General features: G+C 39.0%; 1 protein-coding gene across 14 annotated transcripts in view; it reads right to left on the minus strand.

Annotated features, from left to right (window-relative positions):
* Positions 1-19,885, minus strand: part of LOC103107323 (TLE family member 4, transcriptional corepressor) — a 167,898-nt gene that overhangs the window by 107,933 nt on the left and 40,080 nt on the right. For all 14 annotated transcript variants that reach the window (XM_007516111.3, XM_007516110.3, XM_007516104.3 and 11 more), the window contains one exon: positions 15,026-15,088. In XM_007516111.3, coding sequence (XP_007516173.1) covers positions 15,026-15,088 — 63 coding nt within the window. The remainder of the gene's footprint in view (positions 1-15,025; positions 15,089-19,885) is intronic.

Consider the following 19,885-nt stretch of genomic DNA (forward strand, 5'->3'; position numbering starts at 1 on the left):
TGGCTGCTCAAAACTTTCACTATACTAGCTGACAGCCAAAATAATACATGTATTAACATTCACCATGGAGTTCATACCAAAAACATACATTCATTGAAGTTTTTAGTTATTAGTCATTTCTGTACATTACTGAAATGTGTCTCTATTATTGAAATACCATCTACTTTATATCAGGTACAGACACACATACACACACACATCAGTTCCATGAGACACAGATAAAGACAATTATTAAGTTCTTTCTTTTTTATTGTAATTTTTATTATCTTTATTTTTATTAAATAGAGACAGTCATAAATTGAGAGGGGAGTCAGAGATAGAGAAGGAGAGACAGAGAAAAACCTACAGCCCTGCCTTCCCTCTGCAGGTGGGGACTGGGGGCCCGAACCTGGGTCCTTGCACACTATAACATGTGTGCTCAACCAGGTGCACCACCACCTGGCCCCCATTAAGCTTGTTATTCAGACTGATTTCTGCTAACAAAGATGGGCAAAGATGCCTCACATAGTAGGGAATAATAATCTCTCAATCTCTCTCTCTCTCTCTCTCTCTTTCTCTCTCTCCCTCCCTCCCTCCCAGTCTCCCTCTCCCTCTGTTTTTCTGGCTAGATGTTAGAATCAAAGATGTTTACTGAAAAAACCAGAAAACAATAATACTGCCATCAGTTGCTCCTACAGGAGTTAACTAAAAAGCTGAAATGGCAAAGGAAATCATGATTCCACTCCTTCCTTTTCCCTCAGGGCAATGGTAATGGGTAAATACCACATCTGGACTCTACCTGTACATTATAGGTTTTTTATTTCCCTATTTCTGTTTACAGCTCTGAATCATTCACTGTTTAAGGACTTTTTGGAGCAAAAGCTCCCTTAGGAAAAGAATGATTCCTCGCATGCTAAACAAAGAACCAGAAATACCCAGACTTAGCTCACTCAGACACAAAATAACATGATACCACAGACAAGCATGAATCAATATAAGGTATAAAAATTAAAATTCAGACAAAGGAGAAAGGGCAAATGATGGCAAAAGGAAATGAACACTTTAGAACAAGTCTAAAATACTACCCAAAAACTGACCTACAGTTGCTATTGCCTCTTTCAAATGAGTTCTGATTCAAGAAAATACAGAAAAGTTCACCATAGCTTAAGGCCATGATCGCTTTAATATTACTTCTTCCGCTTCTTTCCTTTATCTTTCCCCCATCCCCAAATATTTGTTCTTCTCCCACGGCGCGTCTCAGTCCTTTTCCCTCCCACTTCCAGCTTACCTTCACTTCCGCCTTACCACAAGTGATACCAGCCATTCTTGCCCCAGAAAATCTGTAGAAGGTAATAGTACCTATACTTCTCTATTCATTCTAGCTGCTCACTCAGATATGAGCTCCCAGAGCATGAATTTCCCACCAATATCACCAAATAAAATGCCATTAAGAATATGTTACGGATTAGTGGCACAATGGATAAAGCCAAATTCAGTATAGGGCATCACATGTGGCAAAGTGGTACTCTGGCTCTTTCTCCTCTCAGTATTTTTAAGAAACATGTTAATTAATCAACAAGGATTAAAAGGGGTCTCCAGCTGGGATACAGAAGAATAAAATTCCCATTTTTCTATTAAGTACTATGATTCAAAATCTTTTAAATCTAAGAAGTAGATTGTGGTTATGGCTGTATATTCAAGTTTACCAGTAATCATGGAATGTAACTGTACACTTAAAATGAGTGAACTGTATGATGACCAGATTAACAGATTAATAAAATACTGTGATATAATAAATACAAGTATGGGCTGGGTAGACAGCATAATGGTTATGCAAAAGCCTTTCAGGCCTGAGGCTCTGAGGTCCCAGGTTCAATCCCCAGCCCCACCATAAGCCAGAACTGAACAGTGTTCTGGTCTCTTTCTCTCTCCCTCTATATATTATCTCATTGAAAATAAACTAAAGGGCGGTAGTGCAGCAGGTAAGCACAAGGACCGGCACTAAGGATTCTGGTTTGAGCCCCCAGCTCCCCATCTGCAGAGGGTTGCTTCACAAGCAGTGAAGCAGTTCTACAGGTGTCTCTCTCTCCCCCTCTGTCTTCTCCTCCTTTCTCCATTTCTCTGTCCTATCATACAACAACAGCAACATCAATAACAACAATAATAACTACAACAATAAAAACAACAAGGGCAACAAGAGAATAAATAAATATTAAAAAAATAATAAATAAATAAAATAAAGGGAGTCAAGTGGTAGCACAGCAGGTTAAGCGCACGTAGCACGAAGCGCAAAGACTGGTGGAAGGATCCTAGGTTTGAGTTCCCGGCTCCCCAACTGCAGAAGTGTCACTTCACGGGCGGTGAAGCAGGTCTGCAGGTGTCTATCTTTCTCTCCCGCTCTCTGTCTTCCTCTCCTCTCTCCATTTCTCCCATCCTATCTAACAATGATGACACATCAATAAGAACAACAACAAAGCAACAAGGTCAACAAAAGGGAAAATAAATATATAAAAATAAATAAATAAATAAATAAATAAATAAATAAATAAATAAATAAATAAAAATTTTAAAAAGAAGAAGAAGAAAATACAAGTATGGTTGAAAAAAAGACCAGTAAAATGAAATCCTATTTATATGCTAAATAATCAGTTTACTTTCATCTAATAAAACAGCTTTGTGCATTTGTTTAGGGAGAGTACTAAAAATACTTCTTCTACCAAAAAGAGATTAAAACAAAGTTTGTGGTGAAACAACTCCTGGTGAAAACCAGACCTTAAACAACTAAGTTGTGTATAGTAAGTGTTTTAGCACCTGTTCAAGAGCTTAAAATGGAAATATCTGTCTTTGCAGCGTAACAGTTTATGTAGTGTTTACACTAAAAACTAATTTAAAAATCTCTGGATCCACAACTTAGATTGGCTCTTTTGTTTATTTTTAATAGATCTTATCTTATTTCAATGACAGAGTAAGAAAGATTGAGAGAGAAAGATACACACAGAGGGAAATAAGAGCACCCACTGCTCCACTCTGGCTTATGGTGGTGTTGGGGATAGAGCCTGGAATATTGAGGCATCAGGTATGAAAGTCTTTCTGCATACCACTATACTATCACCCTTACCCTAGCGTCGCTTTATATTACTACTACCCTTATTGATGAGACAGTAAGAGAAATTTGAAATGAACCAGAATTCATTTGTGATGAACAGCATCAATGTTCCTAAAGTAGAGCTGCAAAAGTGACAGGAGATAATGGCCCAGTTTCTCTCAGAATATCTGAAATGCAGCTACATAGGATGAACATACCAACAAAGGCTATAGGAAAGAAGTTTCACAGGTCACCAGGAAAGGCTTTGTTCTATTCATTCATTCATTCAACACCTACTATGCACCAGGCACTGTGGTAGAAACTGAAATTAGAATAATGAACGACAACATTAAGAGGTTCTGTAATTACAACTGGAGGACAATTTCTAAGAGAATATCACAGGCTGGAGCTAATAATCCCTAGGTAAGTGAACCAGACAACTAAGATCAAAAGAAAGAAGAAATGAGTTGGAAGGCAGAGAATACCTGAGTTAAGGACCCTAAAGGGAAAAGGAGCTCTTCACTCAAAGAGAAAGGATGAGTTGCTGAATGAGGGCTGTAAAGTGAAGAGACAAAGCAAGGTATGATTTTGAATGGTGTTTTCGGTATGGCAAGACAAGCACGCAAAGCTGCTTAAAGGAGAAGAGCAAATCAGAAAAGAACAAAGACAAGCATGTAAAGCCCTCTGATTATGGCATATGCATAATCTACAAAACAAGCTAGTGGGAAGTGAAATCTGTAAGGTTGGATGTGATCTAACAGTGAAGAGATTTGTAGGACATGGAAAGAAGCTGGCTTGATGCTACAATAAGACATTTTTATTAAAAATATTTAAGTAGATAGTCTTTTAGTTCTGCACTTTATTAAGATGGACCTAGAAATGTTAAGGAAGTTGGGGATGAGAAAGTGAACCAGGCTGGAGTGAGAACAGAAGGCTAACAAAATTAAAATATCCCAATGTGAGGGGAGCTGGGCAGTAGTGCAGCACATTATGAGCACATGGAGCAAAGCGCAAGGACCAGTTTAAGAATCCCGGTTCCAGCTCCTGGTTCCCCCACCTGCAGGGGAGTCGCTTCACAAGCGGTAAAGCAGGTCTACAGGTGTCTATCTTTCTCTCCCCCTCTGTTTTTCCCTCCTCTCTTCATATCTCTCTGTCCTATCCAAGAACGACATCAATAATAACAACAAGAATAACAGCAACGATGAACAATAAGGGCAACAAAAGGGGGAAAAAATAGCCTCCAGGAGCAGTGGATTCGTAGTGCAGACACCAAAGATAACCCTGGAGGCAAAAAAAAAAATCCCAATGTGAAAGATTGTTTGACCTGAACTTTAACTAAATTCACTTCCAGATACCAGGAATCACTGGCCGCATGTACATCAAAACTCATTCAGATCCAGAAAGGATATGTAGAGGTCATCAAACTCAACAGCCAGTAGTGCTCTAAGAATTCTAGCCACTGGGGCTGGGCAGTGGCTCACCAGGTTAGGTGCACATAGTACAAAGTGCAAAGACCCACACAAGGATCCCAGTTCAAGCCCTCAGGAGCAGGACTGCAGGTGTCTTTCTCTCTTACTTTCTATCTCCCCCATCTCTCTCAATCCTATCCAATAGGGTGGGGGGGGGGGCTTCAGGAATAGTGGATTCATAGTGCTGGCACCAAGTCGGCTATGGGGGGGGGGGGGGACGGGGGAGGGGAGGGAGGAATTGTAATCACTCAACCAAAGATTCTTTGACTTCCAAATACCTGTTGATAAATGCTACCTGGGCTAAAGAGATTGGGATGGTACCATTGCAGTAGCAAATACAGTGGCTATTACTATATTATATGAATGAATCTCCTGTTATACCTTCAAAAGTAGATGAAACAAAGCAAACAAACAAAAAAAAGCAGACAGTTTCTGCCGTATAACCTTCTCTTAGAGGGAACTCATAACCTAATGAACAAACTTTCTTTCTCTAATTTGGAATATTGGGCCTTGCTACTGAGTGGAAATCTACTTCTCCATACTCCTTTCCCAATGGACCTAGTTTTGCCTCCCAATTCAGATCCACTAGAAGAATACTTCTGGTACCTGCAAATGGCATAGTGTATTTTGCAATTTCCTCTATATCAAGTCATCGAAATAAGTTTAATCAAAATCCCTCAATCAAGTTTTCCTAGATGGTATTCCTAGAAATGTTAGTCCTACAATAATATTGGTATGACTTTTTAAAAAAAATTTTTTTAAATAATTGGGCAGATTTAAATTAGCAAACACCTGATAAACTATAGGTCTTCTCAATTTCAAATCTCAAAGGCAGTAATATATTATCAAAAGACTTTGGGTATGAAATTTGGGGTTAAGGCTTTTAGAAGCATACCTTCAAACTGCTGTGTAAGTATTTTTCTTATAGACCAGGCCTTGTCTCCATTCTCACTTTAGGAGAGAGTACTTTTCACTGATAGGCCCAACAAGCCCCACAAATCCTATAACTTCCTATATCTACTGTACTGGAAAAGTTAGCTCTTCTTTTAAAAATACTGAAACTTAGTTCCATTAGTAATAATACAATCACTATCTAAATGAAAGTCAAAGAAGCCTCTCAAATGTGCATTATTTTAGGCAAATACAGATAAAGGTTAGTAATGCTGCCTTTAGAATCTGGCTCTCATTGCAGAAAACAACTTCTACCTGCTAAGAATGATCTTTCATTTTAGAGAGCAAAATGATAATACTACCAGAATTTTTATCAAGTATCCAACTGCAGTCAGAAGGTATAACTATGAAGCACAGTCAGTCAACTGTGAGATACGGAACACAGTTGTGCTTGTTGATGCTTCATGAAAAAATACACGTATTTTAAACAGGAGGTTGTCCGAGTGAAAATCAGAAAACTGGATGAACTTCTCTGAAATCTCTGTTAGGTATGTGTCACTCTAGAACATTCCTTAGATAAACAGTGCTGTTCTAACACATTGCCAACACTGACGAAATAACCCTGACAAAGAAGTAGACTTGCACTATGAAGGCTCTTGACATTTAATGAACAGTCTCCAAAGCTGATGTTACTGATATCACTGCATACTCAAGAGACTCTCTGGTGATTCCAGTCGAGCTCTCCTAGAGCTAAATTATGTTATCACAAGCCACTGATTCCTTACAAAGTTAACAAACAATAAGTTGGGTTAACCTGCTGTCACTATGAGGCAAGAATGCTGCCATCAGTGCATGTAACAAATGTATTTTGCTCATTTCCCCCCTAAGGCACAATGTGAAAGTGACTCAGCACACTTTTTTTCTCAATGTCTACCTTACAATTAGTCTACACATGCAAACTGTGATTCAGAATAATATAGCACTATGTTAACCCAGGTGCCAAACAAACAGCATTCAAGATACATCTCATAACATAGTAAGCTAATTTTATTTTCCATCAAATGAAAAGGAGTAAATATACAGTGTGTCCAAAGGAGAAATTATTATTATTTTACTATTACAGTCTCCCGAAATTTTGGGACTTAAATAAGCATATCACCATTTTGTACGTGCATATCATTTTCTACCTTGAATGAAATGTAGAACATCTAGATAAATCTAAAGAATGAGAAAAATACTGATTACCTTGGTATTACATACTGGAAAAACCAATAAGGCAATAAGAAGCAGGTGTTGAGTTTGAATTAAACTTTGCACCAGACAGCATTCAAATTGAAATGCTCCCTCTCCAAGTACATTTAAGAATAAAAGAAGGCTCAAAATTTTTCACTTCTACATTGTGATCAAATAACTATTGTTAAATGTGGTTTTTTTTTTAAAAAAAAAAAAAAAAGAGTCACATGAATTCTTTAATTTCATTTGTGAAACCAGTATTTACAGATGTAAGAAAAAACAGCTGTTAACTCCTGAGCCTAGGTCTACAAGGATACTCTGCCATAAATCTGGAAATAGTCTATAAGGCCATTCTATCAGTGTAAACAGTGCTGTTTCCAATTTAATATTGTAAGTTTTTGCTATGAAATTACTAGGGAGAGGCAGTTGCAGGGTTGGGGTGGGAAAAGAGTACAGATATCAGTCCTCCTTAGCTCTGAAAAGAAATTAATTGTAACAACCTAATAAAAAATAAGGTTGAAAAATGAATAATGACTTTTCTCCAAAGTTAACAACGGCCATGGGCTTAATAAATGGGCAATAAAAAGCCTTTAGTCGTAGATGCCACTTTTCTGTTCTCTCACTCACCAATTTAGAACATATATTTCAGGTTACCTCAGGCACTGGGGTGGATATGTTTTGATGCCCAAGTTATTTTAAAAAATGGATCAAGTTTGATGCTGCAAAACAACTAGCCTGAGCTAATTTTTCTGAGATACTTTAAAATCATAAGACCAACAGTGACTTTCCAAAGTATCTTCTAAGGGAGGGAGATTAAAATAAAATGCTGATCTTATTTTCCCAGTTCTGGAACAACACATGCTCACAAAGAATGATATGATAGATGGTGAACATCTGAATTTAAGGACTATTCTACTTGTGAGAAGAGTCAAGAACTTTTTCAGCTTCAGGTAGTATTTTCCTTCAAGGAAGTCTACTATGAAGTATGGCAGCAGGAATATAGGTGTGACTTACTTTATCTCATTCATTTGAGGAGTGCTTTCAAGAATCTTTGTACTTTAGAAATATGGATATAATGATAAGCTGTGTATCTAGAACTAGACATAACATAAGGTTCATAACTATGTGTATGGTTTCCTTCTACCTTCTGTGGATATAGGAATGATAAACAATATCCATAAACAACTATTTTCCAAGGTCTGGATTCTACAGCAAAGACTTCTAGCATAAGAACTATGAATTGCTTTATGTTATCTATTAAATTATGAACTTTCCTATGAAGTTAGGAAAGTTAAATAACAGTAGCAGTAGAGCACCTGTCTAACATGTGTGAGGCCCTGGATTTCTACGAAGACCAAAAAACAGCTAGAATTGCATGGATGATGAGACGGTGCTTTGTCCACTCAAAAAAAAGGTAGAAAATTGAGAGAAGGAGGTGTAACGTGAGAAGGAGGTGTAACTTATCCAGTGGTGGAGCACATGACTTACACAGCCCAGGTTCATTTCTCCAGTGAGTACACATACGTACATACGTTCATTCATCATACACACACACACACACACACACACACACACACACTCACTCACTCACATACACACACACACTGTGGTGATTATGAAGAGTGGGTGGTCCAGTAGGTACCTCCGTGGATAAAATATTGGGACTCTCAAGCATGAGATCTTAAATTCAATACCCTCTGCAAAGCATGTACAACAGTGATGTCTGGTTCTCTCTTTCTTTTCCTACCTCTCATTATTATTATTTTTTTTTTTAATGAAGCCGGAGTACGTCTTCAGATCCTTAGACCAACATGGCTCCCCTTCAAGTAAAAATTGGCAGTTATAAATATGACCACTACTTTGACTTTATGCACAACATTGAGACTAGAAGCAAGTGCTTATTGTGCCTCTCACAGTTCAAGTTTCAAGTGAACATAAAGACCACTCAGAGCTAAAATTTCATTTTCAAATCTCTCTAGCAGTTAACTTTTTGTAGGTAACTAGGCCTATCCTAGGCATTAAAAGTGAACAAAAATGTAAGCACCTTCCTTAAATATAGGAAAGGATATACTTCCTCCCTTCCTTCCTGCTGGCTAGAAGAGGACACAACAAAGCTAAAGGATATGAACAATATAGAAGGAACTTGAGGTGATATCAATGGAGCCACTAAATGAGGTACAGGTGCTTCTATGTAAACTTTTGTAAGAGAAAAACAAGCTTTGAACTCATGTAAATCACTGTGCTTTTAGTCTCTATTAAAGTCATCAAATATCCAGCTAGGTCCTTTACATCAATACTAATCTCACCTAACTACCCTACACATTTCACTGTAAGAGTGAGGAAACTGCAGTCAGAAGAGTTAAGTGTTCTGCTTAATATGATAAAAGAAGTTAAGTGGCAGAGGTCAGATGTGTTCCAGATGGGCCATACCTTAGGCTTGTAACACTGCCTTTGGTATAACCTAGTTTTTTCCAATGAATTATGTGTTCCTGATTAGTGTAGTATCACAGCTCTGAAAAAGGTAACTATCATAGAAGAGAGTATTTTTCTTTTTCTTTAATCTTTTATTAGTGACTTAATGATGAGTAATAAGATATTAAGATAACCGGTATACAGGTTCCAGGTGTCATCAGGATGCCGGCCAGGCTTCCCTGGATTGAAGACCCCACCAATATGTCCTGGAGCTCAGCTTCCCCAGAGACCCACCCTACTAGGGAAAGAGAGAGGCAGACTGGGAGTATGGACCGACCAGTCAACGCCCATGTTCAGCGGGGAAGCAATTACAGAAGCCAGACCTTCTACCTTCTGCAACCCACAATGACCCTGGGTCCATGCTCCAAGAGGGATAGAGAATGGGAAAGCTATCAGGGGAGGGGGTGGGATATGGAGATTGGGTGGTGGGAATTGTGTGGAGTTGTACCCCTCCTACCCTATGGTTTTGTTAAAAAAAATAATAATAAAAATAAAAAAATAAAAAGATAACCAGTATAACTCAATACAGTTCCCACCACCAGAGTTCTATATCCTAACCCCTTCAATTAAAAACTTCCCTATTCTTTATTCCTCTGAGAGTATGGACCAAAATTCTTTATGGAGTACAGAAGATGGAAGGTCTGGCTTCTGTAATTGCTCGAGTACTTTTTAGTATCAAGAAATAGCTCTCCAGAAAAGGGGAGCCTGTCTTGCACCACAAGGGAGAGCCACAATGCCATAGGAGAATCTCCTGGTGCCCCATGTCTCTCTATCTTAGTGGAAAAGGGGCCCGGGAGTAGTGTAATCAATTACAGGGAGGGGGATAATAAAATTCCACATAATGATCTATAGTCAGAGATTCGTAATTCTCAGAGATTTTGGGAGTACCTTCTTGATCATCAGATCTAAGCCTTACAATCTCAGAAATTAACAGTACAGCAAAGAAATAGGAAAACAAAAGAACAAAACATGGAAAGATAGCATAATGGTTGTACTTTCATGCCTAAGGGTCCCAGGTTCTAGGTTCAATTCACAGGACCACCATTAACCAAAGATGAGCAGTGCTCTAGCATGAGAAATAGTCACTGAAATTTTTAAAAATTAAGACTACAACTTTCATCCAAATCAGGTTCTCAACTAGATTGCCTAATACTTAAAGTTTAATAAAATAAAGTAATACAATGACTACTGACTGATAGACATGTGAGACAGTGGGTTCAAGCTCTAGGCCCCCCAGCAGGGGAGTGGCAGTTGGGAGGTTGGGGTGGGCAGGGGATACAGATATAATCAATCCTCCTTAGCTCTGAAAGAAATTAATTGTAACAATCTACTAAAAAGCATGGTTAAATAAAATGCTTGGGGGAGGGAAGCAGCTTTAGTGCTGGAGGTATCCTTCTAGTCTCCTTCCTTTCATCAAAAACAGGAGGGAGGGAGGGAGGGAAGGAAGGAAGGGAGGGGAGGGGAGGGGAGGGTAGGGGAGGGGAGGGGAGGGGAGGGGAGGAGGGGGGAGAAGGGAGGTGTGAGGGGAAAGGAGAGGAGGAGGAGGGGAGGAGGGAGGGGTAGAGAGGAGAGGGGGGTTGAGAGGAGGAGGGAGGGATAGAGAAGAGAGGGGAGGGGAAGGGTGGAGAGGGGAGGGGAGGGGGAGGGAGGAGAGGGAGGGGTAATGAGAAGCAGTAGAGTCATCTTGTGGGCACTGAGCACCAGCAAGAATCCTGGATGGGGGGGGGGAAGGTGTCAAGTAGCACACAGTTTTCAATCCCTATTAGAATCTCTTTAAAGGTGTATTACTCCTTCGCAGAGCAGGAATACATGGGGGACACGGTAATGGATGCAAATCAGTATTTTTATGGGCATCTCTCAATTTAGCTGAGGGTTCATATGGTGTAAGAGTCCATAAGTTGTATCTATTGAAGAAAGATAGTTTTCCCACATAAATTACTTGCAAAAACTAACTTCAACTAAAGGACTAGGGTTTGTTTTTTTTTTGTTTTTTTTTTTGTTTTGTTTTGTTTTTTTGAAAACAGCAACCCCAACTGTTTGCTTTTTAAGGTTTGGGGATGAAATACAGATCCCATGTGAAACTACTGTTCCTCTGAGGGAAGCTCCAAACACTGAACAACTTGAAAAGCTGTCACTTTGTGGATCTTTGCTTGATATTTGGGAAAGTGCAGCTATTTGATAAACTGGAAAATTAATTTTTGAATCTAGAAGTGAGGTTTGGTGTTTTTGCTTGTATGTTTCAACTAGTTCATAGCCCTGGGTTCAGTTTAAATTTAAAAATTTAAAAAATTTAAAATTTAAAAAATTCTTTTCCTCTCTAAGGGCGCTCTAAAGGCAATAATTAAAACAGGGAGGGCTGGCTCCATGTCTCTAAAGGAAATGTAAAGCTCTGCTGGTGCCACTGAGGAGTGACTACCAGTCAACCTCACAGGAGGTGCTTACTATATACTAAACTGCACTTAGATAATCCCCCCCAAATCCTAGCTTCGATCTGACAAACCCCATGCTATAATTACTAGCCTCACTGTACAGATGAGCAAACTGAGGTTAGACCGGCAAATCACTTACTAAAAGTTACCCAGCTTGACATGGCTATAGTAAGCCATGCAATTTGTAATGGGGAGCTGAGGACTCAGCCCAGATCCTACAGTCAGTCATCAACTGGCTTCTCTTGCTTATGGAATGGCCAGTGGGGGGTTGATTATTTACAGTTCTCCCTTACAAGGATAAAGCAGGATAAAGGAGGGCTGCCTGGTTACTACCTTTGAGATTTGTATTTTAAAAGAAGAAAATTGATGGCAGCAGAATATAGATCAGTCTTATTCATCCCTAAAAAGCTGAGAAAAACTAGTAGAAAAGAACAGCTCTGGAACCCTGTGAAAGTCTGAGTTCCAATATCTTTGTCATACATAAGTTCCAGTATCTTTGTCATACTGCAGGTTAAGTGCATCGTTAACACAGATTTGGGTTATACTTTCTTTAAATGTTTTAGTGCAGTCTACTAGGAAAATTTTTTGTGTGTGTCAAGTATTGTTGAGCTATTAGTATAAATACAACTTACATCTTTAAAAAAAAAGTCTTGTACCTTAAACCTCTAGTAGTCATTCAGTACTACATAATATTTTTATTTTAGAAGATGTGGTACACTAGATACAAGCAATATTAAGCAAGTACAATAATCAACACATGGGAGGGGGTTTAAACTTAAAAAAGACTTCATCTAGGTATGTGAAAACTTGTTTCTAGTCCCATCAAACTCCAAAAAATAATCACTCCAACTACTATCCTGTAGCTTATTCACTAGCCCTTTGGGGGAATTTTTTCTACTAAAAACAATCATTTGATTTTTAAATAAAACATTTTAAAAAATAAAATAAAATCTAATGCCACAGCTGCCGTTTTGGCAGTGAGACTGTCACACAGAGAGCCGGTGTTAAAAGATCAGATTAAGAGCCTTCAGTCCTGGCACCAAGTGACGCTTGCAGCCATGCAAGAGTGATTTTCCATGCCTCTGAAGAGACAGGAAATAGAATTCATCTTCCTCTAATAACCTGCCTCCTTCCCTCCCTCCAGATTAAGGTCCATCTGGCTTCAGGGTGGAAGAGAGGAGTCAGATGCTCACTGAACGCCCAGAAGAGGAAATAAGGTGGGCAATGTTCAGACACAAAACATCAGAGAGGCCCTGATTTGACAGGCACAAACATGTCTGTGGCCCACACACTGTAAGGATACATACACCTTAGGAAACTAAGGGGAAAAAATAAACAGCAGAAAAGATACACACAGAATTAGGATTTAGAGAGCCATGACACAGGTCATTCATTACACATGAATCAAGGGTATGTCAGAGTGTTAGGAAAATAAATAGTAAATGGTGAGATTATGATGCTTATCCTCCCAGACTAAAGCAGAAGAAAAGGAGCTGCCAGGAGCTCCCAACAGCTTTCCTCTACAGGGTACAACTTTCTTAGCCAATTAATTCCAGTCCAGTCTTGCTTAGCACCACTACAATTACACAGTCTGTTCCTATTGGGCCAGTTCACACAAACAACAGAACTCATGGGAAAACGACTTATGGGCAAATCTGCGCCACTGACACCTTGAAGACCTCCTTCCACTTCTGATCATAACCCCAAAGTCTGCAAAAATGTCATGGGAGTCAACTGTATAATGATTACATCTAGTGCCTACAGAGGACTCAAACCTAATGCCACCCCAAGTATAGTCCAAATGGTTCCTTCTACCTTGAGGTATGACACCTCTACCTAGTTATAGCTCTGTGAGTTACAAGTTTTCCCCATGTTCTAGCTCCATACAGCAGGGCTGTTTTAAGAGATGTACACCAGGAAGTCAGGCAATACAGTAGCTGGTTAAGCACATGTGGTGCAAAGGACAAAGACCAGCATAAGGATCCCAGATTCCCCACCTGCAGGGTAGTTGCTTCACAGGCAGGTCTGCAGCTGTCTATCTTTCTCTCCCTCCTCTCCATTTCTCTGTCCTATCCGACAACAAGGACATCAATAACAACAACAGTAACTACAACAATAAAAGGGGGGGGGGGCAACAAAAGGGAATAAATAAGTATTTAAAAAAGAGAGAGAGAGTGAAAGATGTACACCAACCTGGATGGGATCAGGCAAAGGACAGTCAGGTTTCCTAAAGAAATGCAAATAGATCCTTGACTTGCCTTTGCTGCTCTATCTAATCTAATCACAAGCAAATCCTGAGGAGAAATAGGTAAATAGAAATATAGTGGGTGGTGGTTTTACGGTTACAGCTGAAGGGAGAGAGACAATACACCCTTTGTTGTTTGAGATCCAAAGGAGTGTTTGGTTCGGGATGTTAACTAAAGTCCATGGTTTGTGAATATGAGCACCCCCGTGGGAGCTATTACCCATGAAAGTACCCATGGTTACTGAGGTCTAACCCAGTTCAGACCAAAAGAGAAGCCACACAGGAATCCACAGATCTGTAATACATGCTCTAAAACCTACCGGCTTCATGCCAGTATTAGCACTTGACCACAGGTAGGCAGGAGGATGAACTGCTGCTTTCTTAAGAGCTATAACATAATACACTTAACTAAAGAGTAGGACGAAAGCGCCTCTGTGCCTTCTAGCCTGCAATACAAAGCAGGGAGGTTGCAAGACATGCAGCTACTTCCTTACCTTCCTCTTTCTCACAGCTGGTCTTTAGAACAAAATAAGGATTCAGTAGTCCAGGAGCAAAAATTCTTTCAGCTTTTACGTGAACTACTTTTGAAACTACCACAGGCAAGCAGAGAGAGAGAGAACACAAAAAGCCACCATGCACTAGAAATGCACCTTCTCATTCCACCACATGTGATCTGTGGGCACAGGTGGTGGCCAAGAGAAAGCAACTACACACAAAGTGATGACTGTGTAAAGACTTCTGTACTTTGGAACAATGAGTCCTCTAAGTCCTGTTTCCATGTCTCTTTCCAAAGGTACAAAGACTTCATTTGGTAAAGACAAACTACTTAAAAGCAGATAGACCAACATTACATTTGCAGTGTGCAAAGTCTGATATCTTCTGCCCAGTGGGAGAGGGGGAAAGTACAGAACAATCTCTTCTGGGTAATATTTCAATCTGTAAGTCTATGCAATTATAACAGCCACCACCCTATGATAGCAAACTATTTTATCAATTGAATTCTGTTTAGCACATTAAAAAGATTTCATTATATAGACATAATCATCTTCCCCCTGGATGTTAATGAGGTGCAGAAGTTGGAATATAAACTCCTTATCTTAGAAATGTGCAATACAAACATTAAGTGACTAACAAGGCCAAAGACTCAGTTCTACAATCCTGTTTTCTGCAAAACCACTAAAATGGCACCTTCCAGCTGAGTGTCCGAAACCAACCACCTTACCTCTTGGGACAGGAAAGGAATGACTTGGGCACATATAGCATTCAGCCTCTTGACAATCTCTGCCTGCAAAAAGAAAAAAGGGAGGGGGAAGAAAAGCAATAAAGAGAACAGTCAGCTGGTTACAAATTTCCAAAATATTAACAGGGTAATATTAAAACATACTTTATATTCTGACTAACATATTTCCTAAGGAATGGGAAAACTCACCAGCAAACCTATTAAACGGAGGCGGTGACAAGCGTGTGACATTAACAGCACAATTTATTAGCCAGCATTCATCTTAAAAAGTCAACCTTCAAGCACCAAGGCAACATTAAAAGGAATTTAATTTTTGTCACTAGAAACCAGTTTTCAAAAGGCTTCAAAGGGGCGCTTGCTCATTCTAATGTGGCTTTCATAAATTCTGACTTTTTAAAGTTCAGATAAAGACACATCATTCCCTATACTCTAACTTCTCTCAATTAATAACTCTTAGATTTCTACTATCTGTAACCTTTGCTTTAGGCATAGACAATGGGATTTAGTAGTCAAATCCCCAAACTCTTAAAAGATTAACAGCCAGCCAACCCAAATTATTTGATTAATTCAGATCCACACATGTAAACTGTTTGAAAAAGGCATGTTTTCTTCAATCATAAAACTTCCAAATGTGTCCCACCAAGGTTCTGTTTGCAGGTGTTTACAACATGCTAAAATCTTAATGAACTCTGCAGAAAGCTGTGTGTGTGTGTGTGTGTGTGTGTGTGTGTGTGTGTGTGTGTGTGTACACTAACTTTAGTAACAATATTTCATCAATGTTTTATGTATAGGTCTATGAAAGTTTCAGTAATGTCAGCGAACAAAGCTGTTTTCTAGTAATTTTTTTAATATTTATTTATTTCCTTTTGTTGCCCTTGTTGTTTTTCTAGTAATTTTTTTAAGTATAGAAAATTTATGCCAGGGAGTTGGGCAGTAGCACAGCAGGTTAAGTGCAGGTGGTGCAAAGCACAAGGATCAGTGTAAGGATCCAGGTTCGAGCCCCCTGCTCCCCACCTGCAGGGTTAGTAGTTATTTCACAAGCCGTGAAGCAGGTCTGCAGGTGTCTTTCTCTCCCCCTGTCTTATTTCTCTCTGTCCTATCCAACAATGACATCAGTAAAAACAACAATAATAATAACTACAACACTAAAACAAGGGCAACAAAAGGGAATAAAAATATTTAAAAAAAATAAATTGTATGCCAACCACTTTATTACCTTGAAAAAAACAACAGGTTTGCTAATGTTCCTTTTAATTTTATTATCAGAATGTTGTTTATATGCTTTGGCATGTTACATGGTTTTCACATACATACATACATACATACATACATACATACATACATACAAAATAGCTTACATTTTTAATGATTGGGGGGAAAGAGTTGTGATACACTGAAGGGCAGAAAACATAAAGCAATTACTAATCCTGAAACCTCCTTAAAGTAGATTCTATCCAGGGTCAGTTCCTCATTTTATAAGAGGACAAAAATGTTCTTCTTGCTAAGTCATTAACAGAATGACAGCGACACTCTACTTGTGCAATCTGGGTTTCCTTCTTTCATCAGTAACCCTTTTGACTTTGAAGCTATGCAATCTTTTAAATGCCAGCACCTTAAAAACTTTGCCAGTCAAGAAAAAACACAAATTCACCATGAAGTTTCAAACCTAAGCTTTCCATTCCAGTCTGCATTCCTAACAGGATGGACAAAAACCCAGCACCACTAAGCAGCAGTGAATAAGGACCCAACTGTGCTGACCTGATTTAATTTACTGCACCGGCCTCATGGAGCATTTAGCCATCCTTTAAGAATGCTTAAACCACCATGAAAAGCTGCAATGGGAATCACCAAACCACTCTCCACCTGGACGAACATACCACAGTGGTTATGGGGTGAAATTCCAGAGAGAGCTGAGAAAATAGAGTAGCATTCACCAGACTGAAAGCACTGTCTCAAAGGCATTTGGTTGTTAAGCTTTTTGTAAGAAGAGGTGGAGGGGGAGAGAATAAAAGATAATGAGACACTTTGGGGCAGACCAAACTGATGATTCTAATGCTTAGAACCATCTGCCAAGCATATTTTCCTCATTATGTTGTTTACATAAATAAAATAGTCCCTTGCTAGGAGGGTTGAAAAATGTGTGGGCACATAAGAAAACTGAGTTCTTTAGTTTGCCTACATAATCTAGGTAATAAAAACTACTCTAAGGAAACCTACTCTTCTGACATTTGGGGGGGGCATTTATTTGGCCCCTTTCACTTTGGATCTGAGCTATTTTAAATCTGAACAACTACCCAAAAAATATGCATTTTCTTTAAAAAGTAGAAGTGCAGTAAAATGGATTTCATGGATTCAAGTATATTAACACAGAGAGAAGAGAAATGCAGGGGGTTAGGGAGACCTTCTAAACTTTTTTCTTTAAAGGTCTCCTTTTGTTAAGAAGACTTCTTAATTTCTTTAAGTTGTCATGCCAATGGATTTTCATGGTCAGGCTAATTGGCAGCAGGAGGGGTGGGATGTGTATGTGATTTCATAAAATTAAGCAGGTCATTCCTCACTTTGAAAGCTCAAGTTGCCCCGGAAACACTGCTGCTTCCATCGTCATCTAATTTTGCCTCTTTTGTCCCACAGGACCCATCTTTAGGGAGGCATCATTTATTTACAGGCCTTTCCACTGGGCTTCAGTGATCAGCCAATAATACTGTGGACACACACTTCTAATGGCCTATGTTTTGAAACTGAGTCTAATCTAATGGCGTGGGGCCCAAACTCCTTTTCCAGCACAGCCATTAAAGGATGTAGGTTATTGCTGTTGTCACCATTGATATTTGTCATTGTAATGTAATTAGGGCCCTAAAATGATGCATTACAGCCCTTGGCACAGCTTCTATTAAAATCTTTTCTTCTGCTCACTGAACTGCGACCTGCTTTCTGATGAGTAACAGACAGACAGCTTTAGGGTAAGGAGCAGATTCATCAAAGAAGTATTTTTCAGCTTTGGGGAAAGAGAACAGGAAAAAGGCAGCCTGGGAGGAAAAGCACTAGGAGAGGAAAAGCCACAACACACATTTGAATTTCATCTGACCACTTGAAATTCTGATTGCGTCTGATGAATCTAGCTTAGACAATATATTCCCAGTCTTTGAATCACATGGTTAATCAGGGCTCTAATCTGCTATCCATCAGTCTATGCCAGCACTGTAGCCTCCAATCAAATTTATAGGTGATGTGGCTCGTGCATCCCTGAGCAAGTACATTCACAGACAGCCTATTTAAACAGGCAAGGATTCTGAAATAATTGCTGTTAGGGTTACTGCATGTGATATTGATGCTTAAGGAACACAGCTAACTAACTACTACCCTCAGGTAGCCATGATATTCCAAAATAGTATGGGCAGTGTCAACAAAAGAAAAACTGTCCCATACCAAAACATAACAAAAGCATTGTTTTTTCAGTTTGTTAAATACAGCAACAATTTTCCTCACTTCGTTAACCTAAGTGACACAGATTTGCCTACCCCCAACTCACTACCACCTTCCTCCTCCTGGGAGGAAGGAATTACTTTTCTATGATTTCTCACTTTTATGCCACCCCCCCCCCAAATGAACACTGGCTTAAAAAGGAAAAAAAATGTGCCAAGTATATTAGAAAAAAATATAGTTTCCCCCCACACACACACACACACACACACTAAAAGAGTCATTCTATAAATATCCTGTGGCTATGCAGTCAGCACCTGTCACATGAATGGCAATGACCAATGGAATGGTATACAATAACAAAATATACAAGAAAGCCTTTTTACCATACTCCAAATCAAGAATCATTGGAAAAATATACCACTATTGTGCATCATGAGAAAGCAGTGTCATGCACTCAAGTAAATATTACAAGTCAACCTCTGGTTTGAAAAGTAAAAACTACTAAGGCACACAATGTCAGGTGTTTTCTGTATCGCTTATAGCCAATTATACTAGCTTTTTAAAGGAAAAAAATATACGAGAATTGAATTACATCACCTCAATATAGTACTTTTTTTTTCTATATCGGGAAGACTGATGATTTCCAGTCAATAATAAAACACAGTGGTTTGTACACATGTAATATTTCTCAATTTCTCCACATAATTCAACCCCTCTAGGTACTCCTCTGCTGTCATGTTACAAGACCTGAACCCCAACCCCCAAGTTTTAATTTGGTGCAATACACCAAAATACAGTACATTTTTTTAAAGCAAGTTTACTTACATTATTTCTCCCTGTATGATTCCCTCTAGAACTTAAACAACTTTTAACACTGAGATAAAATACAAGTAACTTGTGGGTCGGGCGGTAGCTCAGTGGGTTAAGCACACATGGTACAAAGTGCGAGGATGGGTGTTAAGGATCCTGGTTTGAGCCCCCAGCTCCTCACTTGCAGAGGGGTCGCATCACAAGTGGTGAAGCAGGTCTGCAAGTGTCTATCTTTCCTCCTTTCTCCATTTCTTTCTATCCTATCCAACAACAATGATAGCAATAACAGTAACCACAACAACAATTTTTAAAAAGGGCAACAAAAAGGGAGAAAAAATATCCTCCAGGAGCAGTGGATTCACTGAGCCCCAGCAATAACCCTGGAGGCAAAAATAAATAAATAATAAATAAATAAAATACAAGTAACTTTATTCTAGGAGTCAAAAAATGTACAAACAATTGTTGGTTTAAAGAAATGTTTATTGGAGTTTTGAATCTCTCATCAAAATAAGAACACTACTACATAGTCTTGTGGAAATAAAACAGACAAGTGTAACATTATTAGTAAAGCATTTCAACAGCCAAACAGGGAAAAAACAACACAAGCAA

This window comes from Erinaceus europaeus, chromosome 10, assembly GCF_950295315.1.
Source record: "Erinaceus europaeus chromosome 10, mEriEur2.1, whole genome shotgun sequence".
NCBI classification, from domain to species: domain Eukaryota; kingdom Metazoa; phylum Chordata; class Mammalia; order Eulipotyphla; family Erinaceidae; genus Erinaceus; species Erinaceus europaeus.